A 24,139-nucleotide genomic window follows, 5' to 3' on the forward strand; every position below is an offset into this window, starting at 1 on the left:
TATTTAAAAGACGAGTAGATGAGGCACTTAGGGACATGGTTTAGTGGGCATGGTGGTGTTGGGTCGATGGTTGGACTCGATGATCTTAGAGGTCTTTTCCAACCTCAATGACTCTATGATTCTATTCTATGATTCTATCTAAGTCAGCCCAGATGAATTTCAAAATTGTTATGAAGACAATCATGTGGTGTGGATTTTATGTACATCATATCTTTTGAGGAAAAAAGGATTTGAATGTTCTCAACACTATTTTACACTTCTTAGCAGTACTGCCTCACTAAGTTCATGCTGGTAAAAAGAAAGTTACTTTAGATACATAAATACACATTGATTTACATATTCAGTATAGTCCAGGCATTCAATGTCTCTCCCCCTTTCTCCTGATTTACCATATGAAGACACAGCTTATTTTGTTCAAACTTACATTTGGTGAAATGTATTTGTCATCATAATCCACTTCCAAGGGAACTGCAATCAGTTTTTCGAAGGCTTTTTTCATTTGCTCACTGTTTCCAAGAGCAAAATAACATAGGATCAAGTTGAAGCCTGCCTTCAGGTTTGGGGACATGCTCATTATATGTTCAAATGAAGAAATGGCATCAACGTATTGGCCAGTTTTAATAAATGCAACTCCGATATTTTGCATTATTTTAATCCTAAGGAAAGAAATCAGGATTAGGTTATATTTTTAACTATCAAATCATATTGTATCCAAAACTTGCATTTCAGAACCATGCCTACTAGTAGAAACTCACCTCATCTCTTTGTGGACACTAGGAATCTGGTCTAGAGCCATACGATAGAATTTGATAGCTTTGGAATAGTTCCGTTGTTTTAAATATATATTTCCCATATTCACCTTCAGTCTACCTATCAAAAGAAGTCAATGAGTTACAGCCTTCTAAAGCATAGTTACAGCATTTTTTAAATTGTTTCAAAGTGACAGAGTAGAACAACTTCTTAATAAATTTGTCTTCATTATAGGGTACCAATGGGCCTTTAAAGAAGCACTGCACAGAACAGCCTTCTGTGAATTTTCACTCAGAAGGAGATGAAGTAGTAATGAAACCCAGAAAAGAACTATCAGTGTAAGAACTATCAGTGTAAGATGTATTCTGATTTTGATTGTGAATTGAGGGATGAGGTACAGATTATTTATACTGCTCTCCAGGAAGACAGCTGCAAATAAGCATCTCTGAGAAAAGTGCACTGTAGGAGTCTCAAAGATGCGCAAAATACTAAAAGAAGCTTTCAGAAGGGGAAAGCTGAGTCAAAAGGGAAAAAATTAGTATTAGAGCAGACAACATAGTGTGTGCTGCGTGAGAAAATTATATACTTGGCTTTACGTTTAGCTTAGCCAGGAAAGACTTCATGAGTTGGAGAGCCAAACCACAATAAGTTATACTAAGTCAAAGATTATGAGTATCTGTCATCCACTCTGACTGGCAGACATGAGGGCTGAGATCTCTGTAAGTCAACACCACGCAGATGAAGTCCTTATTTTGAATGCCTGACTATCAATTTTAATCCACCTTGGAGTGTACCCTACCTCCATTGCTGAACATCTTGTTCTTCACTATAACTTGATAAGTATTCAGTGCTTCAGCATACATTTCATTAGCAGCATATTGACTGGCCAGATTGAAAAGAACCTATAGAAAAATGGAATTATAGGTACAAGAAAATAACATTCTCTCAACAGTAATAAACTTTAATTTGAAATTATCTATTATGAATTCATTTACCTTAATACCAAAAGTATTGCTTTTACCAGTTTTAAGCTTCCCATCTTTAATGTTCCTTTGTTCTTGTACATTGACATAAAGAAAAGTTTCAAATCTACTTATTCTTGGTAATTCTTTTATTTTTGTACTTAAAACTTTTACTTTTGTACTTAAATAACTACCATTAAAAGTTATGCTAAGTGGGCCTTAGACCTAAGTAAATGCAATGTTATAATGCAAGGGTATTAAAAAAACATTCATACAAGGTAATTCTTGTATGTAATTTATGACTCCCAGTATGTGGAAAATGGTCCTACTACCTGTGTTCACTCAGTTTACGGAGAGAGAATTTTTCCAAACTGCTGTTTCAAAACAGAAATTCTGTTGGTGTCAGGTAAAATATCTCCACTTTTCCCCAGCTTTACTCTGACCTTCACCATAAAATAAATTACTAGGTCTGCCTAACTCAATGTATTCATTGTTAATAATTTTCTCTACAGCACTACCTGGTGTACAACTTTAAATTCCCCCTAAGTATTATGTTGTATCCTTTTTTTACAAAAAGTCTACTATTAATTTGAAAACCAGAATGTAAATCTAGATACCTGCTTTAAGATTCAGGATTTAGGAATATTAATACATCCTATTTCATGTAATATATTCTCTGTCACTTTATGGTTCAACTTAAAGGCAGTGTCTGATCTCTCCTGTTTTCTTCTCTTGGCATGTTACATTTTCTAGACTATTTTTGAAGTACTGGGTTTACATCTTTTATATTTTGATATGCATGTTCTATATGTGAGTAGGTAGCTGGAATAGATGCTCATGGGCATCCTTCTTCACTTAATGTGGACTACGTGGTTTCTCTAGTACTGGAGCTTGCAAGGGAATAGACTCCATGATATAAATGGATCTTTGCAATCCAGTGTTAAGTTTTTAACTTCAAGAAGTCATTCACTTTATCTTCATAAACTTCCCCTGCCCCCAAGCGTAGACTGTATCTGATCTGGTACACTGCTAGGAGCATTACAACACACACGCACTCCGCAAGCACTGAAATTTCTCTTTAGAAGGTTTGCTATCAACATCTTTCACTCATTGAAGATTTCCAAGCACTTACTGAGTAAGTGAGGTCTAAGTTGATGTTTTCTGCAGTAGCAATTTGTTCACGTTGTCTCACCAATACTCTTTCCTTTCTTCCAGCCTCTTTTGCTTTTTCCAGAGCCTTAAATAAAATACTAGAATTTAGCAATGCCTCGAATCTTACTAACCCAAGACAGCAAAAATACATTCAAAACAAGTATGAAAAGAATATACTCATGTCCATTTTCTTTAGATGCACAGATTGTACCCGATGCCTGAAAAGTAGCAATATAACCCACAGAAAGGTGTTAATTAGCAATAAGCAGACATACAGTCATCTAAGTCTTCTTAGCTGTATAATTTTAGAGAAGTATAGTCACACACATATATACACCATAATCACTTACGACCCTAGAAGATTCTATGATTAATATAAGTAGAATAGAATAAAGTACACATAAGTGTTTAAAAAAAAAAAAGGAAAAAAAAAGAAAAAAGAGGGAGCGTTTAGGCTTTGGCATGTTTCCTTAGTTGCAGAACCCCAGTGCAAGAAGGTGCTGAAAGGAAGAAAGTGAAGGCAGGAAGTAAATGCGCATGTTACACAAATGTATGCTGTACATACACCTTGACTAATTCTGGATGCTGGTAAATTGCTTCCCTTTTTTAGCTATCCACAAGTGGTATTTCACATATACGTTCACAATTTGAGTAACTCCAAAATTACTATTTTATCCAATGATAATCTTCCGCAGATTGGTGTCAAGACCCTTCATGCAAGTAATGCTACAGGTCTACAAGTGCCATCAGCAGTTCTGTATGCCTCTGCAAGGGCGCAATGGTTAAAAAAGTAACGGCTAGCATTCAAGGTAGCTATTTGGCAGTTAGCGGTGAAGGAAGTACTTCTCAAGATATAGCTTGATTCTTAGTCCTTATGATAGAAGGCAAATCCAACTTGGCTGTTTTATAGATAATGAGCTGGCAACTTTGATGACTTCTGCAGGAAAACAGATAGTCTGCTGGACTTGTCAGAAACTAATACAAACATCCTAGAGGACCCTCAGAATGGTCTGGTATAATCTACATAAGAAACAACCCTTTGACATCAAGAAACAAAGAACACTCTTGGCCACACATGCAAGAGGCTCAAGAAAAATTAACAAAACAGGTTGGCTCATCTCCTAGTGAAGGTGAAATTCAGACATTATATCAGAAATAAATTAGAATAGGTCTGTAAGGATACTTGTCGTAAATGAACATAAAAAAATGGATAGACTTCTTTCATACTCTCTGATCAGAAGCTATCAGCAGCAGAAAAAAAAAATGTTTTATTACAAAAGTGCAACATAAGAGGGTCCACCCTTCAAGTTGACAAAGATCCATCCAGTCTAAACACCAGACTTAAGTCCCACTTTAGGACTCAAGAGTTTCACTGTTACAAACCTTCTTGTTAATTCCCCAAGGAAGTAAACTCCCTACAGTGTGGACTGCTAGGTGAAGATTTGCTAAGTGAAATCCCTCTCTCCAAAGGAGCTATCAGGCTATTAGCTCAACAGATAATCCAAAAATCATTGGAAAGGAGTGTGACTGAGGTAGACCAGGATTCCAAACGGTTGTCCTAGTAGGCACAAGCATAAAGGCAGTCCTCACACAGTACAGTACCATCCTGATATCAGAACTGTCTAGGCTGACCTACCACAATCAAGACGATCAATGTTTGATCTTGTCTTAATTTGATCAGGATCACTGGAATTGCTGCACAAACTGAAGAAAGGCATATACCAGGCTTTTTAACCAGAGAAACAAGAATGCATTCAGAAAGCTGGGACAGCTTTTTTCTCAAAACCAATTGATACAATGCTTCTTTGTAGTAGACAAAAAGATATGTGATGTTACCCATCCTGAAAGGCAGTCCTCAAGACTACTGAAATCTTCCAGTCATAGTCTAATAGGGTAAATGTCCTATTCTGTATTTGAAAATATTCACACTACATGAGACATAAAATCACTGACAAGAAAAGTACACTCTTGCTGTACTAGTTCCAGAGGGGTCCCTCAGGGGGTCCGTATTGGGACCCATACTGTTTAATATCTTCATCAATGACATAGACAGTGGGATCAAGTGCGCCCTCAGCAAGTTTGCAGATGACACCAAGCTGAGTGGTACGGTCGACATGCCAGAGGGACAGGATGCTATCCAGAGGGACCTGGACAAGCTGGAGAAGTGGGCCCGTGTGAACCTCATGAGGTTTAACAAGGCCAAGGGCAAGGTCCTGCACCTGGGTCAGGGCAACCCCCAGTATCAATACAGGCTGGGGGATGAAGGGATTGAGAGCAGCCCTGCCGAGAAGGACTTGGGGGTACTGGTGGATGAAAAGCTGCACATGAGCCAGCAATGTGCACTTGCAGCCCAGAAGGCCAATCGTATCCTGGGCTGCATCCAAAGAAGCATGGCCAGCAGGTCGAGGGAGGTGATTCTGCCCCTCTCCTCTGCTCTGGTGAGACCCCACCTGGAGTACTGCGTCCAGCTCTGGAGCCCTCAGCATAAGAAAGACATGGACCTGTTGGAGCGGGTCCAGCAGAGGGCCACCAAAATGATCAGGGGGATGGAACCCCTCTCCTATGAAGAAAGGCTGAGAGAGTTGGGGTTGTTCAGCCTAGAGAAGAGAAGGCTTCGGGGAGACCTTCTTGCAGCCTCTCAGTACTTAAAGGGGGCTTGTAAAAAAGATGGTGGCAAACTTTTTAGCAGGGCCTGTTGCGACAGGACAAGGGGGAATGGCTTTAAACTACAGGGGGGTAGATTTAGACTAGATAGAAGGAAGAAATTTTTGACGCTGAGGGTGGTGAAACACTGGCACAGGTTGCCCAGAGAGGTGGTAGATGCCCCGTCCCTGGCAACATTCCAGGTCAGGTTGGACGGGGCTCTGAGCAACCTGATCTAGTTGAAGATGTCCCTGCCCACGGCAGGGGGGTTGGACTAGATGACCTTTAGAGGTCCCTTCCAACTCAAACTATTCTATGATTCCAAAGGTAAACTGCTGTTTTAAAGAAAGGAGAAAACCTCGTGCCAAGTATGCTTCTTAATGAAATGCTGGATATTTCTCTACAAACAAAAGGCAGCTCCTGCCACTGTAACATGGAATATATCACTACAGGAGGCCTGAAACATGTAAATAAAGGATTACTACTTAAGAAACCCGCCAAATGTAGGTAAGATTGTAAGGATAACATATGCAGCCTGATAAGAAGCATCATACAGGCACACAATATCACCTTGCATAAAAGAGCTAAGGAGGCCTTCACTGTGTGTGGAAAGCACCGGACAATATAAAGTCCCTTCAAGATAAGAAAGCCCTCACTACCACTGGGTCCAGCATAGCTCCAGAGAGCTGAATGAATTCCAGATCTCAATGCAAAGACAAAGACTTCTGAACAAAGATGATCTATCAAAAGATGGACTGCATGCTTCTTAACAGATCCAAACTGCAGCTAAGACTACCCATACATTAAGACAGCTGAGTAAGATTAAATGATGCTGTACCCACCATGTTTTACAAGACCTAAAGAGATATTTGAAATTGTCTGAATCAGAGCGTGGATAAATACTCCTTTGTGTCAGAAAAAAAGACAACATTTATTAAAAGTGCTAACTTGTCCAAACAGCTTGAACTCACTAATTACATCTATACTAGATGTAAATCAAATGGGCTAGAGCCTGTTATTCAGCCACTACTAACTGGCACAACATTGCTCTAGTACCCTCTACAACAGATCAAATACATTCAAACTGCCTACTGGAAATAGTTCCTTATCCATAGTAACCTTCAGCCATATCTAGGAACTGTTTAGAAAAATGCTAGTTAGCCTGGGCCAAAACTGTGCCAGTAACCAATCCACAAACCTATTGATTGATTCACAAATATAGACATTGTGTACAATGGACAAATGATGCCATTTTCCTGATTTGTAGCAAGGCTCAGACCATTACAGACCATTTGCAATCTTTGTAACAAATTTTGGAGCTCTTAGTCTCCAAAACATGGGAATTTGATCAAACCAAAGGCCATCTAGCCTAGGATCTGTATTGGACAGTATTAAGCAGATCAGGAAAGATGCTTTACCCATTCTTGCACTCTAACAATACCTCCTCAGAATACACTCCTAGACTAAAAAAATTTTGCAGCTCAGATGACTGAGCAAGAAACATCATCTCTCATAGCTCTAGCTAATTTTTTCCCCTTATGGATCAGATGCCATCAACTTGAGAGGGCAACAGATGAGCACAAAGGAAGTCTACATCCCTAAGAACCCAATGTATCTCATTAATTTTAACAGTTGAGCCTGCTCTGCCTCCAGTAGTTTAGGAGCTGGAACTGGCCAGTCCAAAGCATATGGAATAAAACATAAGCCTGGTCCTAAGAGGAAGAGTTAGATGCTATTTTGACACACTGGAACCCAAGGTTAATGTGCTTTATTGCCACTGTCCTATGAAGGATACTGGTGTTTGCACTTTAGGGTTTGCTTAGCTTGGCAGGTCCCCTTGTCTGAAGGACTGAAAGAAGATGAAATAGTTCATCTTGATGCTGACCTCTTATGGTGCAACAAAAGCAATATAGTGTCTACCATATGCTATAGCACCAAACAGCCCCTGACATGAAAGGGTACTGCGGAGGTGGCTTAAGTGAGATTGACCCTGGTGCTGAGCACCAGTCCTGGATGAAAATTACATTATCCAAAAAGCCCAAGCAACATCAAGGAAATAGAATGTCACTTAGACAAGATCCTTACACGTCTGAGGATGAAATGCTGCAAAGATGCCAATTACAAGCCTGGTATTGAAGAAAGGTCACCCACTCCCACAGAGTCCATAGGTTAGACTGGGCAAATCTGTGCCAGTATGACTAATTGATCAGACCCATTTGAAGAGGCCAATGGAGATATGGGAAAGAGCATTTTTGTAACACTGAAATCTTAACAAATATATACACAAGAAATACAGCTCCTACCTTTTTTTTGGCAATACAAAGCATCACTGGATTAGAAGAGTCGTAGCAAAATTAGAATTAAGATTTTAATAACTTGAAATGTTTGAACCCAAGTCAGTTTGAAACATCTATGTATACAAACTGTTCTTCACATAATAGCAAAAGTGAAGTGAAATCCAGAAAAATTACCAATTTCAAGTCTCCACAGCTGTTGGCAATGCAGCTTTCTTCAACCAGTTCATTCACTTTTTTTTCCAACTGCCTAATCTTCTCTTCTGAACTAAAATAAAAATAACAATAAAAGAATTAACACTAGTAACGTAACTGCAAACACTGAGCTTTTACACAGGATAGTCTCAATAAAACAACATAATGATGTATCACATCACAAATAGCTGGTTTTCCCATCAAAGAAAATATAATGTGAAACTATGCCCAGAGAAGATCCTCCAAATATATCACATTCACACTTTTAATTTGAGAACAGAGACCTAAGAAAACATAAATCCTCTTATAGATAGAAGACAGACATGCAAATTTCATGGACCCAATTTGTTCAGGAGAAGTAATGACAGAACAAACAGATGGGCTGGTAAAACTTTCAAATCAAACACCTAGTGAAATGAAATATTGTATTAAGAGCAATTAATTGAACCTTTAATTGCATAGATAACTTTAAAATCTGCATTTGCAAGCTATACTTTAATAAAAAGTTGTTATTAATCTAGATTTTTTTCTCAGTTAAATAACCAAACATTTCAGCAGGATTCCCTATTCCTACGTAGCTGTATTTGAGGAATACAACTTTTGTATTGAAAAGCTCAATTACTTGTTCTCAGTGAACTCCCCAACATTCACACCAGCCTGCAAAACTTTCACAACCTCAGTTTTACCTCAAGTGCTAAGGTCAGAGTGAACAGAGAGAAACAGCAGGCAAAATTCCCCCAAGTTCTTCCCAGAGAGCTGCATGAATCATGGTGTTTCTTGCCTGTCACACACTCTTCCATAATCCTCCACAATTCCATATAAGCATCACAGCATTTGTGTGGCAACAACTACGTCCAGGCTGCTAAGCTACAGTCAGAACCAGAAACACTGAAAACAGACATTCCTGAAAGTCAGTGCAACTGCTCTGGCGAATCAGCTAACCACATGCATAAATGTTTGTGGCATTATTCCACAAAGTTGAGAGTTTGGCCCCTCAAGGTTTCATAACTGCCTGGATGTTTTTAAACTCTACTCATGGTTGTTTCTTTGTTGCTGTTAATGCTTTGAAATAAATTAATGCAAAACTGAACAAACCTGTCTGAATTTTTCATTTCCAGAGGTGGAGCAGGACCTCTTGCTTGGCCAAGAGGATCAAATGAAGAACCTGCAAAATTAACAGAGTACTGAAAATTGTAAAATAACATCTCCCTCTGGCAGCTGGTGATTTCTACAAACCATACCTCTCATGACTGCCTTAGTGTAACCTGCAGCATGCACTGCTGTCATTGGTCGAGCAACCCCATCCTTAAATAAAAAGGAAGACATATTAAAATAATCTTCCTAAAAAATAGATTGTGGACGGTACGGACATCAGTTACATATTACAAAACCGTTAAATACAAAAATCAGTTGTTACCACCTCAGCAAACTGAATATTTTTTAAAATGTTTTTATTTCTCAAATATTATACATCATATAATATGGGTTTGTTCAGCCTTGAGAAAAGAAGGCTTAGGGGAGACCTTATCACCATGTTCCAGTATTTAAAGGGTGGCTACAAAGAAGATGGAGATTCCCTTTTTACAAGGAGTCACATGGAAAAGACATGGGTACAAGCTACTCCTGGGAAGATTCCGACTGGACACAGGAGGAAAATTTTTCACAGTGAGAACAATCAGCCATTGGAATAATCACCCCAGGGAAGTGGTGGATTCCCCAACATTGGACATTTTTAAGATTCAGCTGGACAGGGTGCTGGGCCATCTTGTCTAGACCATGCTTTTGCCAAGAAAGGTTGGACCAGATGGTCCTTGAGGTCCCTTCCAACCTGGTATTCTATGATTCTATAATAACTGTCTACAAAGTAGAGGAGCAAACACTATCGGGAAACCGTAACTGACACAAAGGAACACTTATTTCTTTGTGTAAATTTTGTATGTATTCAGAATACTTAATTTCAAACATCTCTCATTTTTAGAAAATTCTTAAGAATTGTTGGTCTTGAGATCTGTAATGTACTCTAGCTTACTGTCACGCTGTTTTAGAACTCAGTTGCTTTTTTAATTTTTATTGACAATAAAGAGAATCCTATGATATTATGGAACAGAATGTTTTGCTTTATCTAAACCAAGAGAGGCACAAACGAACTACAATTTCTTTGTATTTGTAACTTACTACCAGACAATGCATCCCAGCACAAGAATGTTTGACCCCACACCATACCAGCTTATTAAACTTTCCTGTCAGGACACTGACAGGAAACCTTATATACAGGAAAACTAATAAACCTTAATGGCCCTGACCAGACCCACCTGGGCCTCCAGCCACACACCCTACCCATGGGTCCAGCAGCTTTATTTAAGCTTAACCCTGGTCCCTCAGCCCCTGCCTGAGCTTTGTTGCAGGACTACTGGTTTCCACATCAGGCACAACTATGCCTGGCCACAGAGTCCCTTGATCTAGATTTCAACCTGTGGACTGACCTCCTAGGTTGATCTTAGCCTTGCCTTGTCACTATGGACCTGGCCAGTGATCATTGGTCCTAACCTTGGCCTATGCATTGACTTATTGGCTTGACCTTGGACCTGCCTCACCACCATGATATTGCCTTATGTTCTGGACTTTTGGTTGGACATGGCCACCATTTCTGGGTTGATCCTACTTGCCTTGCTCAGGTATTGTGGGACTGGGTCCTGGCTGGTGAGGCCCCTGCACTGCTGGCCGTGCAATTTCCCTCTGGGGTCCTAGCTTGCCTTCCCTTAGGGAGTAGCCCTACTCTTGATGCTCCCTGATAATTCTTGTTCCCAATCTGGGCTGACACAAAAGAATATAGTAGCTATAGATATATTTAAAATTAAGTCAATATACTTAAGGAGGGTGGTGAGAAAGTCATTGGTAAATTGCAGCAGATTCTATTAGAGTATAAGTATATAAGAAAAACATGAAAACCAGAATCTACCTCTTTCCTATTTCAAAGAAAAATTATTCATTGCATGTCAGTAAGTGTTAAAAAGCACTACACTGGTATTGCTTGCAATCCTGTGCTCAAATTCATCACAACCCTCATGCTTTCTGACAGAAGCATTTTCAAAAAACGACAAATTAAAACAGTGTAATAATTTGTATTATTTCAATGAACTGTTAAATACTTGTATCAAACTCAAACACTTATCAGAAAACTTCATTGTTCCAAATCAATATAAAATGTAAATATTGAAACTTTTACCTGTATAGCCCCTGTCATTGGTCTTCCCATAGATGAAGTTAAAGTTGCCTTTGACTACAAAAATAAGTAAATTGTTTGAAACTAGAATTCACAAAGTATTAGAAGCCTGTAACGGCTTATGTACACTGAGTTTTAAGAGTTGATCTAACTCTCACATAAGTTCATACCAAAATTCCCATTTATGTTATTCATACACAATATACTGCCAGCGCCTGGCAGACTTAAAGATGTTGAACACTTCAGTTAGCACAAATTCACAATATTGTTTTTTATGTATTTGGATATTTCCACCAGACCTTTTAAAAAAAATTACACTGAAATTTATCTGAGGCAGCAGTATGTTCCATTATTAAATTATTTAAATTACTACCTTCAAATTGAACAAGTAATTTACACAAAATACTTCAGTAAGATTCTGAGTACAGCTGATGAGATATTAACATAGGGGCAGATTTTAAGTCATACTTTCATGAAGATTTATTTTACAACAAATACAGATATACTTTGAAATTGCCAATGGATATCTTTCCATTAGCTGACATGCTGCATACTGTCCTTCTGTAGCAGTGTTAAAAAATGTAAAGAAATAAATGTGAAATATTTAGTAGTAAGTGCTAAAGGTTGCTACATACAATACAAACAGACAAAAATAAAGGGTTTCAGGCCATGAAAAAGTATTCCCCTAATTCCCACTCGGAGGCCTATGTTTTACTATTTTACCCACTATCCATCACACATTATGACTGTTTTTCATTTTTTCTGCTGAGGCTGAATCTACATTAACAAGGACTCTAGTGTAGGAGAAGCAAATCTGCAGAGTGAAACAGGTAGTACTGTGGACTGGACAATGCTTTGGAGGTTTCTAGCTCTACTAATGCAGATAAACATTTCAGTCTATTATCCTTAGGAAGTGCCTTTTGGTGCACTCCTTTAACAAGATAGCTTTTCCAGTCACAGCATGGTACTACACTAAACATCTGCAAACACAACTGCTAAGAAAAAGCAGTCTCAAAAGGAAGGAGCAGGTAACAGAAGGTTAAGAGTAAAGGTTGAATTTCAATGACTTATAATAGAATTTAGGTGTTCTTGAAATTGTTATCCAGCTAATTTGCGTAAGAGATCAAAGCAAAGTAATCTCCCTTCTTTATTTGTCATAAAACTTACAGGAACTTTATATCTAAGAGCATCGTCTTTTCAAATTTGACTGAGACAAGCTAACAGGTTGAAAATTTATTGGGATAAGGGGACAGTGGATATATCACTAGTGCCTAACTTCTGTTTCCATAGCAAACCAGGTTAAAGCATTAATTATTTAAGAGTTACAATGGGTTAAGTATACCAAAGAATATAACCAACTTTTTCTGATTAAACTAGAGGTGATTTGAAAGCCCATATTTTTTAAGACTTAATTTCACCTTAACTTTCAGAAAACTTTCCCAAGCCCAAATAACAATCCATCCAGTTCCCCCTGCAAGAAAATCAGGTTAATACCTCGGAATCTACTGCCTTATGCAGTACAGAAGTTGATTTGCTGTATGGTTTGGGGGGGAAAAAAAAAAAAGAAAAAAGAAAAAAAAAATCAGTATCCATGCCTTGACCAAGTGTGGAGTTGTTAAATTCATTAATTAAAATTAATGAATACATGTAGTTCACTGGAAGGAAATACTTAAGATAAAAAGAGCTCACTTTGTGCAACGGATTAAATGGTGAGTTTATTTTTTCGTAAATACCTCATTTTCATTAAGAATACAACAGAACAAAAACATACCCCAAATCCAGTAGCTAAAGGTCTTGAAGCTGATGTACCAGGAATTTTGGCTGTCACCTGGGTTGGAAAAAAAACAAAACCAACCAACCAAACCAACCCCCACCAATTAACAACCATATGTGTTAATTATCAGTCTTTCTATATAGTTTCTATAGTGAATTCATAGAAATAATGCTTCAATTGTTATAGAAAGGATTCTCATTGTAGAACAAGATTATTCTGGCAAAGAAGTAACATTAGACAGTTCCAGCTCTTCTTTAGACATATAGTATGTACTTCTAAAGTGCAGGTGCCAACTTTAATTTTCTTACTTTCATTTAGCTGTGACTTAATCATATCAGTTTTCAAAACTAAATATAATGTAAATTATATGGAGGAAAAAAAGATCAGAACAATAACACACGGTTTTCTAAATCCCACTGTCTAGTATGTATCTCAACCTTATAATTATATGTCAGAGCAAGTAATTCTATGTGTAGAGTATTAAACGAAGTCCTTTCAGAATGTATCATTTTGCTCTTTAACACGGTTTTATCTCATTTGATCAAACAAGAATACACATTTCCAACTAAAGTTCCTTGCTTGCTCTAGCTTAACTCCAGAACTTAATGGAAGTTGTGCTCTGCTAATTTTTTACCCACTTTTCATATAAATAACTAAAGTCTGTATCTTCATGTTAGTAGTAGGCAAAAAAAAGATAAAGAGATTCCCAAGATAAGTTTGTACCAGTGCCAAAATTAGAGCTAGGGCTCTAGAGAAAGTCTACACTATTGCAATATATTTTAAAAGGTACTTACAGGGGGTCTTCTACCATGACTTGTTCTTGCTGCCTGTTGAAAAGCTACATCATTTTCTAAATCCTAGAAAAGATAAAATAATCAACCCTTTTAAAACCACAGCACCCAAAGCTACAATTCCAGAACCTTATGACTACTGAAAGCAGATAGGTAAAAAAACAGTTCTTCCAAAAATACTTGACTTGAAGATAACTGAATGACAGGTTTTACTGACAATAAATAATGATTATATTATTTGGTCAATCTTTTTTGGTATTTTAGATTAGGAAATGTAAAAAGTCATTATTCTCTGAAAAATACACACTGAGGAAGCAGAGCTTTAGTGATAAAATATAACATGAAATTTTATTTCTGTCCAAAAGCTTACTACTAGCACTACTTCTAAATTTTAACATTAATGCCTGTCATGCCAATACATTAAGGTATCTCATGTCTCTGAGGTCATGCTGTAACTCCCATAAATTTGGCATTGGGATTTCACACAAGATGCCAGGTCTTGCAACACTGGCCCTGCTTTGAGCAGGGTAGTGGGTTTGGACCAAACGACCCCCCTGTTGTTCCAATTCCACTACACCAGCAGTTACCAGAAAGTGGTCTGCAGGGTTACTGTAAGTCATCCCAGATGCTCTACCAATTGCACAGCGACCTGCAGGACTCCACTCTACTGTAATCTCCTTCAGCTGCAGCAGTAAGAGATCAATGACCTGTTGACCAGTAAGTAGCCTCTTTTATCAGAAAACTTGCTGCTGCACACTGTCTGGGAAACACCACATTGAATGTGCCTGAATGTGAATATGGCCTTCAAATAACTAGGATTTTATACTTCATAAATTCTAACCATTAAAGCATATTAATCTGCTATGAGATGCATACAAGTATTTTGTTGGAATAGAAAACTGTAAAAAAAAAAAACCCTATTCAAAAAGATCCTGGTGAAACTCTATACATTTATTGCTAAAGAAAATTTCACTTCAAAGCAGTAGTACACTTGCGCATTACTGTACCCATGTTTTTATCTTGTACTTAGAAGTTAAAATACTATGTATGGGAAAGGTGGGAAACAGCAAATATTTTTACCTCTGTGTCAAATGTGGGATTATAATCATTGTAGCCAGAATAAAGATCATCTTCATCATCCTCAGGAGCCAGATGCACATTTTGCATCATTTTTCTGTGAAACATTTAACATGCCAAATATTATCTCAGTGATTTTATACAAATCTTTAAAAATGTTAAATATAAATAGCAATAAGGTTTACAAGTTCAAAAGAGCTCCAATTTCATTTTTTAATTGCTGCCTTTGAAATTAAAAATAAGCTATGATTAGTCATAAAAGCTAGGGTTCACCTATAAACAATATTAAATTGCACCATTTCATAGAATTAGATTTTGTTAGGTATTTATACCACTGTCATGAAAATTGTTTTAAAGATATTTATTGTTAAAAGTAAATGATCATAACAAGTAACTGTACTACTTTTAGAATGGTAGCTTTACATTCTCAGATAATTCACATTTAAGATAATTCTCTCATATTCTAAAGTTTGCCTTTTTTTATTAGGCCAAACCATAGTAGTCAGTCTAATGAAAGATATCTCTTCTAGCTTCAAGTCTTCCTTCCTTTACCCGTGTCCTTACATCAATACAGCCACAGCTATTCTCTATATGCAATACTCTTCATATAATCTTGCCATTTCAACTCAAGCAGTTTTTAAAAATTAGAATTAAAGATGCCTGGGTTCCAATGTCTTTCTTCACAAATACTTCAGTGTCTAATACAGCTGCATTCACCTTATGGTCCTTCCCTCACTGAGGACACTAAGGAGGTCTCTCTTTGCCTGGCTACCTATTTTCATAAAAATCTGAAGATAACATTTGATTTCAGCTATAATACGAAATACATGCAGTTTGCCAGGTAAGCCTTAGCCAGGACGAAGCGCTGCACACCCCACTGAGGGACGGTTCCTCTCCAGCAGGAGGATGTCCCCCACTGCTTCCCACTTGGCTGGGGCCTCCTCTAAGCCGTAGGCGGTGCCACCACGGCCCGAAGCCGAATCGCTCCTTCTTGCGGGTTTCCTCAGCCAGCGCCCGAAGCGGGGAGCGGCGGCGATACGCCCCGGGTAGAGCGCGGCAGGTCGGCGAGAGGCTCAGGGAACCAACGCGACGGTGTCACCGCCCCCCCACGTCGGCACGGCGCACACAGCCTGCTCTCCGGTCACCCGCGGCCCGCTCCCCCTGCCCCGAGTGCGGCGGGGGCCGCCGGGCCCGGCCCGGGCCCCGTTGCTAAGGGGGACGCCAGCGGACGCGGTCCCCTAATGCACCGCGCCTGGTTGGTAAGAGGCGAGCGCGGAGCAGGGCGCAATCCGGGGCTGGTGCCGAGGATGCGCGCGGGCCCGGCGCATGCGCAGAGCGACCGCCGAAGCCTTTGCCCCCCTGTGGGCGTCGCCTGCTGTGACGGGACGGTCCCGCGGGAAATGGCGGCGCAAGAGCAGGCCGCGCAGGCGGAAGGGGCCTGTGCTGCTCGCAAAATTCATCCCATCGGCTGGGGGGGGGGGGGGGGGTGCGGGCTACCGCCCCTCCTCCTGCCAGGATCGGCTTGGGCGTGCTTAGTCTTGGGGTTAAAAAAAGAAAGCCAACCCTCATCTCGTTTTTGCAAATTAAATGGCAAGAAAATTCTGTCCTCCAAAATGCATAACTGCAGGGAGGAACCCGCACAAATCCAAAAATCTTCATGACCATCTTTTAGATGGGAAACTACTGCTCTGAACTCTTCTGGACAGATTTTTCAAGTGGATTACTGTTGATCACTGAGCTAAATGCGAACTAAATTCGACTTTTCGCTTGTTCTAGGACTTACTCTGAATTGATCCTGCAAACATTTAAACATAGACTTAATTTCCTGAGTTAGGTTATGCATATTTCCAAGATGGGAGCCTTGTGTGGTAAGGAATAAAAGTTGTGTCATATGATGGACATAAAAACAAATTTTGTTTCCCCCTATGCTTTCCTCATCTTCTGGAAGAGGAACACGAAACTACTGTGAAGGATGGCAGACTCGTCAGACTGCCTACCTTTAGTCTATGGGATAAGGAAAACATAAATGGAAACAAGATCTGTTGTCTGCTAGACATTGCTTTGCTGTGTGCAAATAAAAGTCTGTGACATGGATAATATTTACTGACTTCAAAGGGAAAATTATTAGGATAAATGAGTTAGTGTTTCCGAAACATTAAATAGTAATTAAAATTCAGAATGGGGGGAATATTCTAGACTTCTCCATAAGGGGGAATTTAGGATTACAGGATCATAGAATAATTCAAGCTGGTAGGGACCTCAGGACATCTCTCCCATCCTTATCCTTAGTTTAAATTTCTTTGTGTCTCTTCCCAAGAGTAAAGCCAACCTGCTGTCATTTTATGGTGAAAATTGGTTTTTTATGCTATAGATTTGCTATCGTGAGAGAAAAGCAAATCTACTATTGGAAGGTAAATGGCTTCTTGCATAGCTGTCAAACCTTGCGCTTCAGCACATGTCCCATACCTGAGAGCACCTCATCACGGTGTGTGCCCTTAGCATGTTTCTCAAGCTCCAGACTATTGCTGGCCTGTGCCCTCTGCAGCATGGTAGGGCTCCACCGGCAGGCACGGCTCTCGGTCAGCATCCGGCACCTCCAAGCAGAGACCTCATCACAGTCACTGCTCACTCTCAGGGTGCTCAGCCACACCATTTCTCAGCTGAGAAATCTGCTCTCAAAACTGAAAAGCTCAAAAAAAGTTGGTAAAGCTTCCCATCTGCCATAGTCTCTGAAACAAAATAAAAAATTAAAGACCCTAATATCTTAGAAAAAGATGATTCCTACTACCATTTTTACTACTTTCTCTTAGCTGGTATTTTGGAAACGCTGACAAGTGTCAGCTGGTTTGCCCACAGCAAATCATTACACTCCGGGGAAAGTTTCCCATGCCTAAACGGGAAACAGAATAGAGCAGGGATCTCTGAACATGCCTACAGTATTTTTGAGAGAGAAAATATTTTACGAGACCAATTGTAACCTACCCCTACTGCCTTATGCTAATGGCATAAGAAAGCTGCAAAGACAATATACAGTGCACAGTCAGTCAGAACACCCTTTTTATGGTTAGGGTTTGTGAGCACTATGCAATGTCACAGCTTTCTGCTGCTCACCTTCTTTCAGCCTCAAAGTCCTTTCTGAAGAGATAAGGCACAGAGGATATGAGTGAAAGGTCTTTCTACTCTGGCTCCCAACAAGAGAAACAAAGATAACATAAAGAAGTATTAAGACATTATCACTTCTTGCATTAACCTGTTCACGTTCCATGCGTGAACCACTTTCACAAAGAATCTTCAGACTTGAGACCTTTGGACATGAAAATCCTTATACCTGAAGTTTCTGGAATACAAGTATTTTGCAGAATAACAGACTTGAGGTGGGAAAAATTTTCAGGTGAGTTACTTGCCACAAATTATGAACTTCAGCATAAAAAAAAATATACACATTTCTAGCCCCTCTTTTCTGCCTGTGACTCCTCATATATAATTGAGCCTATGGTTTTTAGATTTTTCTAATTGTCCCCAGACACATTCATATGTACCTGAGCAGCAGGTACATTCTGTGGCAAGAGCCCTAGCTCTGCTACCCAGCTTGTCCATATCGGGGACCTGGGCATACTGGTGCCCAGCATATTCTGATGTTTCAGCCCAATTATCTAGGGCAGTGGAAAGAAGGCACCGTGATAAGGAGGCAGTGCATCTATCTTGTAAATGAAACGGTGCCGAGGCACCACTGGAATCTGACCATGTTCGTATTATCAAACTTTCGTATCCTCCAAAATTGGATGTATATGTTCAAACCAGCTATTGGAAGCAGTCTCTGGCCTGTATGGTCCGTGACCATACTGGGAATTGTTTGGGAGAATGATAACTAGCTAACACTATAACAGGCTATTTTAACCCCAGAGACAGTCAACTCCAGCGCCTGGTCCAGCCCCTGGAAATGCTGTATGTTGCCCACGCTGCCAGAGCATGCACGAGGGGTCAGGAGCTTGGGAACACTCCCTGGCCCAGCTCCTTAGGCCTCTCAGTCCAGCTACTACTTCTGACATCCTCACAACATGAGAGTCTCAACAGACTTTATTTATGTTTCTAAAAGCTGTGTCAATCTACAATTATTTTTTTTCTGGTGCTATGAAGTATAAATAGACTTTAACGCATGAAGATTTAACACAAACCCCAAAAATCTCAGGATCCTTTGTGGCAACACAGGACCTTACTCGTGGGTTGTGATTATAAGACATCTTCTTACAAGATCATGCTACAGGGAGAAACCCATATGATGTAATTGTCTTTACTGGTTTTGGCTAAATCCAGAGGGCAACCTGGAATGTGAAGCTGCCAAAAAAAATGTAGTAAATTTAGTATACAGCCCAAGCAACGTTGTATGCTGTGAATTCCTGATCATTTTAAATTGGATTAAGCCAGCACTGTCACTAAATGAAGTTGTCCCATTCTTTTCCCACTTTCTGATTTTCATTCCTGCCCCAGATCAGTCTTCTGACTGGCATCGAGTTAGATGCTTGTGCAGCTGAAGCAAACTGCAGATCTGATCAGGTTTTTGTTCAGTTACCTTTCAAGACATCAAGTACCTGATCCAGTAAATTCAGTGAAAACTTACGGCAGATTAAGGAGACCATGAAGCTATACTCTTAAACAGGATGAATTTCTCTGCCTTTCAATACATGGTGTATATGTCTTTTTGCAGCGGTAACATTGCAAATAAGGACTCAAACTGTCCCAGGATCTGCTAACTCAGGTTCACGGGTTACTGGCCACCGTCTGCCTGTTATAATCACCCGTTACACGTTAGCGTGTACCTTACCCTTGCTCTGGCAGTTTAACTGTTCGTCTGATCAGCCACTAACGAGTGTTTTTAGAAAATGGTCTGCATTGAAAAAGCAATTCTCCCATTATAATCTTTAAAAAGTAATTTTCTAGCATTGAATTCTGGACTGACTAGGTGTTCAGAATTTTCTGCTGTCATGCGGAGACCCTTCAGCTAGCTCGACTGCCACAAACAGTGAAGCTGCATTTAACTACTCCTCTGGGAACTAATGGATCTTGTCAGCATACCTCTAAAAATTACTGAAGGGAAGGAAAATATGGAATGCGTTTAAAATTAAAGCCTTTCTAATACATAACCTTTCAAAATATTTTTTGTAGTTGAAAATTTAAGATTTGAATGGTAATTGAAGTTAATGGTAACTAAATTTATTTTAAAGACAATTAAAAATTAAAGTCTCAGATCAAGCTCTTCCTATACTTGAAAATCCAAACTCAGCTGTTTAGTATTTTGCTGACTGGTCTATGTTACAGCCTTGATACTCTGGGCTCACTTACCTCACAAACAGATACATATTGCATGTTACTTTCCTCCGTTATCAAGTGTATGAACAGTCAGGGTGTTAAAATCTTTATATATTAGCTCATTATTTCTGTGCTGTTAAAAACACACCTCTATAGCACTTTTTAACATAAAGTTCTTCCAGTTAATGTTTCCTAACATAGAAACAATAAGTTAAAGAAGCCTTTTGTCTCTTGCAGGATATTTAAAAATCAGTTGTATATTTGTGATCTCTGAGTTGGTGTGCATAAACATATATAAATTATGTTAAGAGAATTCAAGTTAGAAAATAAAGTTTGTAGAGCTACTCTTGACACAATGATAAGTACAAGGATCAGAATGTTTTCAGGGTTAGGTTCTGCAGGAGGAATTAATTAGGTAAAAATATTTTATAGGTTAATATTGAAAGTTCTTAAAAGCTATTTCAGAACAATTCTAAAAGCGGAAAATATACAGTATAGTTCTGCTCTAAACATCAGTTTACTATATAGTCTGTATTTAGTAAAGCAAGTAAATAAATCAATATATGCACAATTTGAAAACAAAGTGGAAGAACCTCATTATGAATAATACATATGTTTTGAATAATGTATATATTGTAGTTTTGGTTTAAAAGACATTTGCAACAGGAAAATTATCTTGTTAACAGGTATTTTTACTATTAAAGGATATAATTCCATCTAGTTTTGCTGAATCATGTTTTTGTAATATCTATTTTACTACTATTTACTTTCTGATTCCTGCAGATAGCTTCTTTAAGAATCAGCATTTTAGCAATATTGGTAGTATTTGCATCAGACCATTTGCACTGTGAAAGACCACCCAAATTAACTGCACGAACTACTAGCAATAATTAAAATTATAGTTTTAATTGTAGCATAATTTTAAAATAATCACTAGTTATAATTACAGTATGCAAACCATTAGTTAGAACTCTACACAATAGGAATAAAGTTATTAAGTTAAAGCTATCATTTTAAGGCATTGTGTTTTCTGAACCATTAGGATCAGTACTACATAGTAGCAATGTACCATAGTCCATTACAAAAGAAATGTACTTTCTGGTTGCTCTGGTGAGCAAGTAATGTATTAAACCAATCTAATACTTAACAGATGTGAACTATGTTTCTGTTTTCATCCCATGCCAAAAGCTCAGGCTAGGACACTGTATTTTAGAAGCGTGCAATTCCTTTATTTTCTGCAAGGGGGAACTCACACCTCCTTCATATTCCACCTCCCTAAGGCTCACAGTTAATTCTAGTTATTTCCCCCTGTTTATTACACAACTCTTTTATACCGTCCTGCTCCTCCCTTGCAGTAAACCCACCTCCTCTCCGCAACCAGTAGCAGGTTTCAGCTCCTCACGTGGGGCAGCAGTGGAGCATGCTCAATAGAGAGAGACTAAAAACATGGAGGGATCAACTCTGCAGCTCCCAACACAAGTCAAGTCTGCTCCTACTGCTGTTGGACTTAGAAGAAAGCATATATATGCCGGTGAGTGCATATTTGCTCCACTTGGGCCTCTCCTGCTGCCAGTACAAGCCCTACTTTCCATTCCCTAATGGAGCCCAGGACCTTTCACCATATTATTGGTTATAGGTTTTTGATGTTTCTGGGCTTAGGGTACCTTCTGTCCTTCCCAGGTGAATTGCAGAAGAGGGAGGAGAATCACTGTCGCTTATTCATGGAGGCTGCAAGTACTGGGCCTAAAAATTCTTATGCTATTACACAAAAACGAAACTTTGCTTTTTTTTTTAAATCATATTTTCCTCCCTTGACTTACAATTCTTTATATTTTCCTTTCTTCTTGCAAACTTCTTTTTTTCTCCACTGTTGATCTATTCAGTTTGGACTCATCAGTGTGTCTGGTCACCACAAACAGTAGGAAATATGGCTGCTGTCATACCTTAATCAAATAACTAATGCAGAGCTATGTGGCTTTGTCACTAATATATGGATGATAATAATGTAGTTCAGATTTCATTGCCACAGACCTCTTGTTTTGTTCACCAACAGAAGTTACAAGTCTCTGTAATCGCTATTCTCACAACGGTGATTAGCTCTCAACCCCCTGTAGTAACACCTCCTGAACAGTTTAACTGAGCCTTTAATTCTGCTGAATCCATTTGTCTATCTGTAATGGCTTTTGTCTCTAATAGTCTATTACTTAAGACAACTTAAGGTATAAATACACATCTCAGGAGGTCAAAGAATATTAAAATAACTGCTGAGTACTTCCAAATGGGAGTGATGGTGAACTTGTTCTGAAAACCATGTTTCCAAAGCCCAGGAGACATTAGTTTTATGTTCTGCAAACATAATTTTTTTTTCTTTCAAGTAAAAACTTGAGTTCACAAAATAAGTATACATTGATTGCTTCAGTTACGCTTTGGCTAGACTAAGGTCTTTGTGTTTGTAACGTACCATGTCATGCCATTTTGAATTAGTCTTCGAAGGAGCAAAATTGGTACTTGCTAAAATCATAAAAAAATGCTTTCTATGCCAGCCTACACAAGCTATGAGCAGCAGAACTGGCACGGCATCCTGCACCCTTCTGTCCCACTTCCTTAAATCTTCCTGTGGCCCAGTTATGGCCACTTTGCTCCACCTACATTTCCCAGCTACTGGCAGGTCTGCGGTTATATGGGTGGTGTTAAGGTCTGGAAGCCAAGGAGATACTAGTTTGGTTTTACACCTGTTGTCCATTGAGTGGTCTTCGTGAAACCTTTAGGAATTTATACTTTTGAGATCTCTGTCTCCTTGTTGAATGTGGTTGGAATTAGCAAAGTGCTAGTGCTGGGGATGGATGTACAAAGTGATTATGTAGGTATTTTTATTTTTTTCTTGGAAACTAGAAGTAATGATAGCCAAACAAAGGTTCACTGAACTTCATCAGTAATTAGGAAACATTTATTCTGGGAACAAATGTATTAGTTTTCAACTTTATTTTTTTCAGAAAGCCAGAAACACAAGAAAACTTGCGAGTATTTCTCAGCTATATTAAGAGTACAGTAATACAATATTTGGTAACAATTTAAAATGTTAATTTTTTTCTCTTTTCAGGAATATCCAGCATAATTACAGAGCAATATGCAGATGAGTAGGAACTACACAGAATTAGAAAAAATGAATAATGCAGCATGCCAACAGGAACAGTAGATATTGTAGAGCAGCTTAAAGAATTATGTTGACATTGTAACATGAAATTTTTTGCACAATTTTAAAGTCTTTGTATAAAAACCAAGGACAGCAAAAATGTATTTTTAATTCAGAATTCAAGAAGAAAGTATTTTTAAGAATAATAAGGCCTTGCTTAATGTGAAAGAAGTATGGAATTAGTTTCAAATTTGAACTTTACTTTGGAATTAATTTGTGCCCTTGTCAAAAAATAGAGAGCAGTGGGGTTTGATGTGTTCTAGTACTGTCTCTGGCCAAAGCGTGATGGGGTCTTTGTGTCCTCAAAGGTGGCTGTAAATCCCAAGGCCCAGACTCTCACTGGTGTTTCAGTTTCACTGGGAGCTCCCCTGGGGGTACCTGAACACCTTTGATTATGTGGCCATAGGGGTCTGCCCTTTTTAACGGCAGGGTAAAACCTTGGCCTTTAACCAAACCTTGGCCTCATCCCACCCCAAAGGGGGTATGACAGGCAGGCCTCCGTCCTGGCAAAGGCTGACCGCCTGCCCCTCGTCCTGTGGGTGACCACCTTTGCCTGCTACCTCTTGGTGCAGCTTGAGGGTGAACATGCGGGCCCTGCCTGCCCACGGGGGCCAAAGCAGCGCTGTCAGCACATCGAGTTCGTGGGGAAGACGGTGCTGATCCTGTGAGAGAAGGTATCATGGCTGTGCCCCCCGCGGCCTGTGGAGGATCGGGAGGGGAAGGAGGCGAGCTGGGACTCGGCCCAGGTGAGAACAGCCGGTAAGGGAGCGGGGACGGG

At 39.2% G+C, this 24,139-nt stretch overlaps 1 protein-coding gene across 2 annotated transcripts in view; it reads right to left on the minus strand.

Moving 5' to 3' along the window:
- IFT88 (intraflagellar transport 88) overlaps positions 1 to 15,999 on the minus strand; it is a 70,742-nt gene extending 54,743 nt beyond the window's left edge. The window contains exons 1-12 of one of the 2 annotated variants that reach the window (XM_009279365.2): positions 15,735 to 15,999; positions 14,865 to 14,958; positions 13,788 to 13,850; positions 12,991 to 13,047; positions 11,223 to 11,276; positions 9,238 to 9,301; positions 9,092 to 9,161; positions 7,979 to 8,069; positions 2,845 to 2,949; positions 1,550 to 1,652; positions 756 to 870; positions 425 to 656 (exon numbers count right to left, since the gene is read on the minus strand). In XM_009279365.2, coding sequence (XP_009277640.1) covers positions 425 to 656; positions 756 to 870; positions 1,550 to 1,652; positions 2,845 to 2,949; positions 7,979 to 8,069; positions 9,092 to 9,161; positions 9,238 to 9,301; positions 11,223 to 11,276; positions 12,991 to 13,047; positions 13,788 to 13,850; positions 14,865 to 14,954 — 1,044 coding nt within the window. In that variant the 5' untranslated portion in view covers positions 14,955 to 14,958; positions 15,735 to 15,999. Of the gene's footprint in view, positions 1 to 424; positions 657 to 755; positions 871 to 1,549; positions 1,653 to 2,844; positions 2,950 to 7,978; positions 8,070 to 9,091; positions 9,162 to 9,237; positions 9,302 to 11,222; positions 11,277 to 12,990; positions 13,048 to 13,787; positions 13,851 to 14,864; positions 14,959 to 15,688 lie in introns of both variants that reach the window. The other variant, XM_019472092.1, reaches the window with a different exon arrangement.
- Between the last annotated feature and the right edge of the window lie 8,140 nt (positions 16,000 to 24,139).

Source organism: Aptenodytes forsteri, unplaced genomic scaffold, assembly GCF_000699145.1.
Source record: "Aptenodytes forsteri isolate BGI_AS27 unplaced genomic scaffold, ASM69914v1 Scaffold307, whole genome shotgun sequence".
In the NCBI taxonomy this organism is placed as follows: domain Eukaryota; kingdom Metazoa; phylum Chordata; class Aves; order Sphenisciformes; family Spheniscidae; genus Aptenodytes; species Aptenodytes forsteri.